We start from the raw sequence: 10,214 nt of genomic DNA on the forward strand, positions 1-10,214 counted from the left end.
CACCCAGATTTCTGTAATCTTTGCAAAGCTTTTCCTTGTCTGGTCTCTCCCCTAGTAAAATTAGTATGATAAGAAGAATCATAGAGCAAGCAAGGCGATCGGAGTAGTGAAGGTCAGAGGGAACCACGCGTGATAAAGGCCGACCCATTTAAATAATTGTAAAACTAATCAACATAAATTAAGCAAGTAAATAAAATGAAGTTCAATGCATAATTGTGTCTAGTCGTTTGGATTTAAAACCCCCGAGCAGAACTGTGCTCAACTATGACATTACGCCCATGAACGGCATTTGTCACAACATTTTTGGTGGCCCATGAGGGGAACAATCCACACACGACTCCACAATCCATGGTCATCTCCAACATTTCCATCAAATATTTAATGGAAACCTAATCTCATCACGGAACCATTATTCTCCTTTCCAACTCCTTTATGCTCTTCGACAAAGAAGCAGCGAAAATAACGGAATCAAACTTTGCATCGCACGTGTCGCGCAAACGCTTGCCCATTGTCGCTCTCTCACTTTGGAAGATACGTACGTAAGTGTAAGTGCATACGCAAAATGACCAAGCCCAAGCCAGCGAGCACTTCCAGTGCAGAGTCTGAAACAATGGCAAACGGTGGCAACGCCGACAGCTTGTTTGCGCTCCAGAAAGATCTTCACAATCAGCTCAACCAACTCCAAGTAAACTTCAAGAAGGACAGCACGTCTCGGAAAACTAAGCCCTATTTCCAACTGCGCCTGCCTAACTCAACTTAATAACCCAGCAATTCAACAAGAATCATCAAGAGTTTGTAAGCGCTGGCTACCCCATACACCCTTACTTCGTCGATAATTTAGCGGACCAGTTCGAAGAGGAATTTATCACAGCGTTCTGTTTAATATCTACGGAGTCCGAAACACTTTTCCCCAATCAGCTACCAGCGTGCGCCGAGCAACAAGCGACGCCTGTTCCTAAAACGCTCGGCCCTGGTGCGGCAGTCCAACTTCCAAAGTTGCCAGTACCTAACTTTTCCGGAAAGTATACAGATTGGCCAGCTTTCCATGATCTGTTTATGCAACTCATTCACCAGAACCAGGCGTTGTCAAATATTCAACGATTCCATTTCCTCAAGCAAGCACTGCCTAAAGAGCAGGACCAAGATGTACACCAAATGGAACTAACGGATGGCGCCTACACAATCGCATGGGATCTCATCATCAAACGCTATAATAACCCCCGTTTACAATTCATGCACCACATGAACGCCCTCTACGACTTACCATTTATCTCAAGGGAAAGCTCATCAGAGATCAAACATATGCTGAACGTAACCAACGTATGCATCAACGAGTTCAATCGTCTCAAAACGAATATCCAATCTAGCACGCAATGGATAGTCCATCATTTGATCGCTAGATTACCTACGACAACTGTACAAGCCTGGGAGCATTGCTTGGGAAACTCCAGCGACATTCCGAGTTTCACCGACTTGGAAACCTTCCTCAACAATCGCCTCGTCAGCATGAACATCATTGAGAACCGGAAAAGTTCACAGCCCACGCAAAACTCTACGGTCAACAAATCGACAAATTATCCACGCCAGAATCCCAAGCAAAAGGGTTCCGGCTTCTACAAGGGCAGCACGTTCCACACCACGACTGGACCCAGCGGTCCCATCTCTTGCGTACACTGTAAGGGGCAACACATTTTGCGGCGGTGTCCTGATTTTTTGTCCAAGGATTGCTTTGCCCGCAAACGAATCATTGACCATACAAAGGCCTGTCTAAATTGCCTCAGCATCCATCATCCCTTGTCGCAGTGTGGCAGTAACAAGAATTGTTTACAATGCGGACAGCGTCACCATACCCTGCTTCACTTCCCCACGACGTATACCAGCCCATCACCGATTATTCAGAACGCAGCAAGCGAGAGCTCCGATCTTGCTCACCCTTCCGATTCCACTACAGTGCTGATGGCCACTGCCGCGCAATCAACTCGATCTATTTTGCTGGCCACAGCTCTAGTACAACTACATAATAACAGCACCGGACAAACTGCCGTTATTCGAGCCTTGATCGATCATGGCTCTGAGGGCACGTTAATCACAGAACGTGCCGCTCAGTTGCTGGGACTTCCACGTCACCGAGTCACAGCACAGATCACCGGGGTCGGTGATAACTCAAAGAATATCTGTAGATTTAGTACAGAGTTCTCCATAAGCTCATGTACGGACCCTCAATTTCACCATCTGGTGCGACCAGCGTATGTCCTCAACTCGATAACCTCTCACTTACCAAGAAGCAATGTCAACGTGGACACTTGTCAGCATCTTCAGGGATTGCACTTGGCCGATCCCACCTTTACCAGGCCAGGCCGCATCGACGCGTTATTTGGAGTAGATCTAATACAATATTTGTTGCTGCCAGATTTACGGAAAGGAGCTTCAAATCAACCTATTGCTCAACTCACTCAATTGGGTTGGATCGTGTTTGGCCATAGCAATGAAACAAGGGCAAATGTGGTAACCATTCGTTGCCATCAGACTAATCTGGATGCACTGGTAAAGGGTTTCTTCGATCTCGATCAAATCAGCTCTGAGAGGACCTTAACTGCAGAAGAACAATGGTGTGAGGATCATTTCCAGCGTACCTGCACCCGACAACCCAATGGAAAATACCTGGTCCGGCTTCCGTTAAAAACTGAATTTGATAAAGAACAAGTCATCGGAAAGTCTCACCAAATCGCACTCAATAGATTCCATCTCTTAGAACGTCGGCTAAACAGAAACGACACACTTAAACAACAATATCACTCAACCATTAAGGAATATTTTGATCTGAAGCAACTCTCCAAAGTCACTACCGCAGAAACTCGACATCAAATGATCACTCCAAGAGGTCAACAGTATTTCTCATCATGTACTCTCCCACACCACGCCGTGATAAAGGAGGACAGTACAACGACCAAAGTTCGGGTGGTGTACGATGCATCATGTACCACTTCGAACGGAAAATCCCTTAACGACATATTGTGCATCGGCCCACCGCTACAAAACGATTTAGGAGGAGTCATCATGAAATGGAGGCTACATCGTTACGTGTTTGCAGCAGATATCCAACGAATGTATCGCTGTATCGACATGCACCAGGAGGATGCTCAATTTCAACGCATCTTATGGAGGAATGATCAAAACGAAATAGCCGAGTACAGCCTAAATACTGTCACCTTTGGGACTGCATCAGCACCGTATACAGCCATACGCGTAATCCGTCAACTCGCTCACGACGAACAACATCGCTACCCCTTAGCAACTCCAGTCTTATTAAATGAAGTATATGTCGACGACGTCCAAACTGGTCACAATACTGTTCATGGAGCATTGGAAATACGAAATCAACTTATTGCTACACTAAAATCGGCTGGAATGGAACTCAGGAAATGGGCATCAAATCATCCACAGATCTTATCCGGAATTCCTGACCAGCACATGGCTCAAAAGAGACATGTAGAAGTAAATTTCCAGGAGACTATTAAAACTCTGGGACTTTATTGGAGCCCACACGAGGATTTATATAGCTTCAAGGTTCGATTTGACCTTCCTGCCTCCTTTACTAAACGTTCCTTTCTTTCAGTAGTCGCTCGCCTCTATGATCCATTAGGGTTTATAGTTCCTGTCACTACTGCTGCCAAGAGTATTCTAAAGGACATCTGGCAGTGGCGACCCGAGACCTCCGACAAAACCCAAACCGCTCTCGATTGGGACGGCCCGTTGCCCCCAATACTTCAAGCCCGATGTGAAGAATTCCGACATCATTTACCAAACATTGAACAGTTGAAAATACCTCGGTGGCTTGGCCACCAGAACGGTGAGCCACAGTCACACCAACTACACGTCTTTTGTGACGGCTCCTCGCAAGCTTACGCAGCCTGTGTTTATCTCCGAATACAATATCCATCCGGGAGAGTGAGCACGGCCCTATTGACAGCACGGAGTCGAGTCACGCCCACGAAGCCGCTAACTATACCTCGAATCGAACTCTCTGGTGCAGTGTTGGCTGCACAACTGGCTAAATGGGTACTGACGCAGTTTTCATCCACCGGAATTCCCATGTCAGTTAATTTCTGGACTGATGCATCAATCGTTCTATATTGGATTAAAGGAAATCCGACCCGTTGGAAGACTTTCGTCTCCAACCGAATTGGCAAGATTTTGGAACTAAGTACTACAACCCAATGGCAGCACGTACCTTCGGGAGAAAACCCAGCCGATTGCGCTTCAAGGGGTCTTACTCCTCACCAACTAGCCAGGCATGACATCTGGTGGTTCGGTCCCGATTGGCTACGGCAGGATGAAAATCGGTGGCCGAAGAACACGTGCTCCCCTCCCCCTGACCAACATCACGAAGAAAGAAGACAACCAACCAACATCACAGCACATGTTTGTTCACTGGGCGACTCAATCCTAACCTCTTACTCATCATATAACAAATTGTTATTTGTTATGGCTTACATCCAAAGGTATCTGCATAACTTACGCCACCCACAAGAACTTCGTCATGTGGGCGCGATTCGAGTACCAGAATTACGAGAAGCTCTACATAAAATCGTAAGGATGGTTCAGAAAGAAGCCTTTTCTCAAGAGATCAGCCGAGTCCTGGCACGAAAATCTCTATCCAGGCACAGTGCCCTCAGCGCTCTTTGCCCGTTTTTAGACGACTTTGGAATTCTGCGACTCAAAGGCCGACTGAAGAACGCTCAACAACTGTCTCAAGCACAGAAAAATCCGATCATTATCCCCAAAGTGCATCATTTTACTGACCTCGTAATCAAAAATGCGCACCTGAACACTCTTCATGGAGGCACCGAGCTCACCTTAGCAACTATTCGGCACACATTCTGGATAGTCAATGGGAAACAAGCAGTAAAAAGAATTCTACGACAATGTGTCCAATGCTTCAAACATCGCCCAAAGCCTGCCTCACAGTTAATGGGTGATCTGCCACTACATCGAGTCAACCCACCTGGTCGAGCCTTTGAAGCCACTGGCGTCGACTACACGGGCGCCTTTTACTTGAAAGCATCCAGATTCCGTGGGCATCACACATACAAGGCATATATCGCAGTGTTTATATGTTTAGCAACCAAGGCGATACATCTAGAAGCGGTCACAGGGCTATCTACTCAACACTTCCTTTGGGCTCTTCAATGCTTTATTGGACGTAGAGGTTTGTGCAAGCATCTATACAGCGATGGAGGAACCAATTTCATCGGAGCAGACAATTCTCTTCGCATCTGGCAAAAGGAGTTTCGAAATTCCATCGACACGGACATCGCACCCACTCTTACGGCTCGCGGAATCCAATGGCATTTCAACCCACCGCACAGTCCTAATTTTGGGGGACTGTGGGAGGCGAACGTAAAGGCCGTCAAAACTCATCTGTATCGTTCCTTCAAACTCACTGCTATGACCTATGAAGAACTATCCACGGTGCTCACCCAAATCGAATCATGTTTAAACTCACGTCCACTCTGCCCCTTATCAGCAGATCCAAACGATTTGTCCCCACTTACTCCCGGGCATTTCCTTATAGGAGGACCTTTATTGGTACCTCCGGAACCTTCTCTTTCAGACAAGTCCATCAACGCACGCTTCGTCGACGGTCAACGACTCCTGAGACAATTTTGGCATCGATGGAGCGCCGATTGGCTTTCACATCTACAAGCACGTCCGAAATGGCGCCAAGAACGAACGAATCTGCAAATTGACGATCTAGTTGTAATCAAGGATGACCGGCTCCCTCCAAACGAATGGAAGATGGCTCGAATTATCGATTTACATCCTGGAGAAGATGGACTAGTTCGCGTCGCCTCACTGAAAACCGTTTCTGGAACTTATAAGAGATCCCTGTCCAAGTTATGTCCATTGCCAATATCCACCAATCCTACTCCGAAACCTGAAGAAGTCCAATAACACAATTGAAGCTATATCATGCTGATCCCAGCATTCCGGGGGCGGCATGTACGGGCGTTATTTATCTTTTCGATTTATCGCTCCATCTTCAGCGAGCTTAGAATCCACCCAGATTTCTGTAATCTTTGCAAAGCTTTTCCTTGTCTGGTCTCTCCCCTAGTAAAATTAGTATGATAAGAAGAATCATAGAGCAAGCAAGGCGATCGGAGTAGTGAAGGTCAGAGGGAACCACGCGTGATAAAGGCCGACCCATTTAAATAATTGTAAAACTAATCAACATAAATTAAGCAAGTAAATAAAATGAAGTTCAATGCATAATTGTGTCTAGTCGTTTGGATTTAAAACCCCCGAGCAGAACTGTGCTCAACTATGACATTACGCCCATGAACGGCATTTGTCACAACAGGATCCTTTCCTTATTGTCTTATTCGCTCTCCTTGCGCTTGGCTGTCGGACTCTCCAAAGGCGGTCCTTCAACTCAAACAAAACCGAATCCTTTTTAGAAATGCTCTAACACTTGAATGGCGGACTCTCCACAGGCGGTCCTCCAACTCAACGCTACAAGCTTCCTAAAAAGACTCGTCTCGAGCCGCTCCAATGGGCCTCCTTTTATACTGACTGGAGCGCCCGTTAATCCTCCTGGATTCTGCTCCTGCCGTTAATCCTGCTTCCAGAAACACGCCACTTTCGCGTTGGTGGGTCGCTGTCCGTGGCCCCTCGTCTCCCCCGGCCACGGATCTCTGCTGCTGGTGCGTGGTGCACCGGTGGGCTTCCAGGGCCCGTTGCACTCGTCGTCGCAAATCTCCTCACACTTCCCCCTTCTTCGGGAAACGACAGAGCCGTTTGGACATCGGTGTTGATGCGCTATGCTGAACATGGGCCCCAAAAAAAAAATGACATTCTCGGTTACCCTCTTATTTTGGTGTGAATACCCATCCACTTCCCCCCTCCTTCGGAAAACGACTGTGCGCTCCCCTGGGACCCTTTTAGAGCACCTAGCCTATGTACCCTATTCCATGTTTTTTTTTGTTTTGTTTATATATTTATATTTATTTTTTTTTGTTTTTTTTTTATATTCTTTTTCTTTAATAATCTTTAATTTTTAATTTTTTGTTTTTTTTTTTTTGTTTTTTTTTCCCAGCGCCCCTTCGTCCACGGCTCCTCCTCCTTGTCCTCCTTCCTTGGGCGTGGCGTAGGTGGTGCCGCAGGCCACGTTGACTCCTGTTGCCTCTTTCTGGCGGCCGTTGCCACCTCCCTTTCCTCCGGTCGTTCCTATCGAGGTCGTGGTGTTGGTGGCACCGCGGGCCACCGCGTTGCTGGCCGGGTCCTCTTCGTGGCTTCCCTCCTTTTCGCGACCTCCACCAGCCGCCTTGCCCGTCGCAGCCGCATCCTCCTTGACATCGCCCTCCTCATGGCTCTCTCCCGTCCATCTCTCCTGATGTCTCTCCACTCCCTGTCGATCTCCTTACACATCTCCTGTGCTCTTTGGGCCCTTTTCCTCGCCATCTCCGAGATGGTGACCATCGCCTCCTTTCGCTGGCGGCACCTCTCGGATCTCTTTCTGTGCTCCAGCGCCTTGCTCCGGCGCCGCTCCTCCACAGTGGCGCGACCGACCGGTATGTGCCTCCGTCCTCCTACTGCCCGTTGTATCGCCCACTCCGTCCTCATCCTTCTTCCGTTCCAGGTGGGATCGCCGACGATTTCCAGATCGCTCTCGTCGGACGAGACGATCATTGTTGCTTCGGACTTGTTGGACATGTTGCTCCGTTGATTAGAATTTTTTGAATAGACCGTGCTCCTCCCAGCCGCCGCCTTTTATAGCACATCCAACTCCCGCTACTGGATATTCCCCGTTACTGTTCCGTGACTGGACCAGTTTGGGCTCCCGTTACTGGACATGTCCCGTTTTTCACTGTGCAGTCCTCTTGTGCACTTGTGCAGGTTTAGTGTTGCCGTTCTATTCCTCCTTCGCCGGTGATCCCATGTCTTGGCACTTCAGCTCACTCAAGTGTGCCCTCTTCTCTTTGTTGGTTCTTCCGTGCCGTATGATGACAATTACCGGCGAAAAGAAATTGACGACCGTGTAGGGCTAGTTTTGCTGCGAATCCCTCTGCCGCCTACGACAAATGGTGCTCTTTTGCCCACACTGTTTCGCCAACCTTTGGGCTCCACTTCCGTCTCCGTAAATTGTAATGCCTCGCCTGGTCCTGGGCCGCCCGCTCCATGTTCCTCCGCACTATTTCGAAGACTTCCTTCAACTTCGTCGCGTTCTCCGTGGGCGTTCCTTGCCCAACTCCTGTGCCTAACGCGTTTTCGTCGAACAACGCTCTTGGCATCCTGGGCTCCCTGCCCTGGGTTACAAAGCAAGGCGAATATCCTGTCGACTCTGACACTGCCGAGTTCACTGCCAGCATGAGCTCTGGCCAGTGCTCGTCCCAAGGCCTCTGGTCCTCCCCAGCGAACTGGGCGATCATCGTTTTGATCGTTCTATTCGCCCTTTCTGTTGGGTTTTCTTGGGGCGTATATGGTGCGGTGAACTGGTGGCGCACGCCAAGCTCCCCGAGGAACTTCTTAAAGCTGCGGCTGGTGAATTTTACGCCGTTATCCGTTACCATCACCTTCGGAACTCCATACCGAGCGATAATCCTTTCTCTGATTGCCTTTTGCAGTGCCTCGGTAGTTGCTTTCCGCAGTGGCACTATCGCCGTCCACTTCGAAAACCGGTGCATCATTACCAAAACCATTGTATTCCCGTGTTTAGATCTTGGCAATGGACCCACGAAGTCCGCACACACCGTTGCCCATGGCTCTTCCGGGACCTGTGTCAGCATTTGTCCTGCTGCTTGCATCTGGCATGGTTTGTATTTTAGGCAAGTTTCGCATCTCCTGACATATTTCCGGATGTCTCCTTGCATCCCTGGCCAGAAGTACCTGGCGGCCAATCTCGCTATCGTCTTCCTCACGCCTAGGTGTCCTGCCGCCGGTGCGTCATGGTTCTCTTTGAGGACCTGCTGCCTCGACTCCGTGGGCACGCACAACTTCCATGACGCCACTTCCTCGCTTCCTGCTCTATGCGGAACGTGGCGGTACATCAAGCCGCCCTCTTCGACGTAGTCCGGGAATTTTTGCGGGCTTGCCTTCATTTTCTCCTTTCACGCGTTTATCCACACGCACTCTTGGAATTCCAGATCCACGGTTCTTCTTAACTGCTCCAACACCGGCTGGCGAGATAGCGCGTCGGCGACCACGTTCAGCTTACCCTTCCTGTAGCTGATGACGTAGTCATACTGCTGCAACTCGAACACCCACCCCGCTATTCTTCCAAGCGGGCTCTCGAGGTTGTTGAGCCACTTCAGTGCCATATGGTCCGTGATTACGTCGAACTGATATCCTTCCAGGTAGGGCCTCATTTGCCTGATCGCCCATACTATGGCTAGGCACTCCTTCTCCGTTGCCGAGTTATTTTTTTCAGCTCCAATCAGCGTTCGACTGGCGTATGCGATCACTCGTTCGCCTTCCTCGGTGTCCTGGGTCAGGACCGCCCCGACGCCGTAGTCGCTTGCGTCCGTTTGCAGCACGAACCATTTCTCAAAGTCTGGGCACGCCAGTACTGGGTCTTCCGCCAGCCGTGCTTTTAGGGTCTCGAACGCCTCCTGGTGCTTGGGGGTCCATTCCCATTTCGTCCCCTTTCGTAGCAGATCGTTCAAGGGCTTCGCGATTCCTGCGAAATCTGGGACGAACCGCCGATACCATGAATCCATCCCTATGAACTGTCGTACTCCCTTGACGTTTGTCGGAGGTTGCAGCTCTGTAATGGCAGCGACCTTCCCCGGATCCATGCCGATCCCTTGGCTCGTTATTCTATGACCCAAGTATAGCAGTTCCTGCCTAAAAAAATGACATTTTTCCGTGTTTATCCGCAGGTTTGCTGCTTTCAACTTTCTGAACACTTCTCTTAGGTTCGCCATGTGTTCCTCCTTGGTGCGTCCGATCACGATGATATCGCCCTAATACGCAAAGGCATGTGGAGCCATGTCCGGCCCTATGACCTGGTCAAGGGCCCTTTGAAATGTTCCCGAGGCTGAGTGCAACCCAAACGGCATCACCTTCCATTGGTATAGACCCTTCCCTGGAACGGTAAAGGCGGTGTACTTTCTGCTTCCTTCCTCCAGAGGGATCTGCCAATACCCGTCCTTCAAGTCGAAGGACTTGCTGAAGAATCTGGCCTCCCTTAGTTACTCCAATATGAAATTTATTCG

General features: G+C 49.1%; 2 protein-coding genes across 2 annotated transcripts; both read left to right on the top strand.

Annotated features, from left to right (window-relative positions):
* Positions 1–562: 562 nt before the first annotated feature.
* On the top strand, positions 563–4,594 carry LOC122321152 (uncharacterized). The gene is made up of 3 exons (XM_070277960.1): positions 563–685; positions 769–4,426; positions 4,503–4,594. Exons 1-3 carry the CDS (start codon positions 563–565, stop codon positions 4,592–4,594), a joined length of 3,873 nt encoding a protein of 1,290 aa, XP_070134061.1.
* A 2-nt stretch (positions 4,595–4,596) lies between these two features.
* On the top strand, positions 4,597–5,955 carry LOC122321151 (uncharacterized). The gene has a single exon (XM_043210578.2). It carries the CDS (start codon positions 4,597–4,599, stop codon positions 5,953–5,955), a length of 1,359 nt encoding a protein of 452 aa, XP_043066513.2.
* The last annotated feature ends 4,259 nt before the right edge of the window (positions 5,956–10,214 follow it).

Source organism: Drosophila bipectinata, chromosome 2R, assembly GCF_030179905.1.
Source record: "Drosophila bipectinata strain 14024-0381.07 chromosome 2R, DbipHiC1v2, whole genome shotgun sequence".
Classification (NCBI taxonomy): Eukaryota; Metazoa; Arthropoda; class Insecta; order Diptera; family Drosophilidae; genus Drosophila; species Drosophila bipectinata.

Bases quoted from the DNA above. Each gene is read 5' to 3' on its own strand.
- LOC122321151 (XM_043210578.2), top strand. From the start codon at position 4,597: ATGGTTCAGAAAGAAGCCTTTTCTCAAGAGATCAGCCGAGTCCTGGCA.
- LOC122321152 (XM_070277960.1), top strand. From the start codon at position 563: ATGACCAAGCCCAAGCCAGCGAGCACTTCCAGTGCAGAGTCTGAAACA. The intron at 686-768 runs GTAAACTTCAAG...TTAATAACCCAG, and splicing joins ATCAGCTCAACCAACTCCAA to CAATTCAACAAGAATCATCA. The intron at 4,427-4,502 runs GTTCACTGGGCG...TTACATCCAAAG, and splicing joins CAACATCACAGCACATGTTT to GTATCTGCATAACTTACGCC.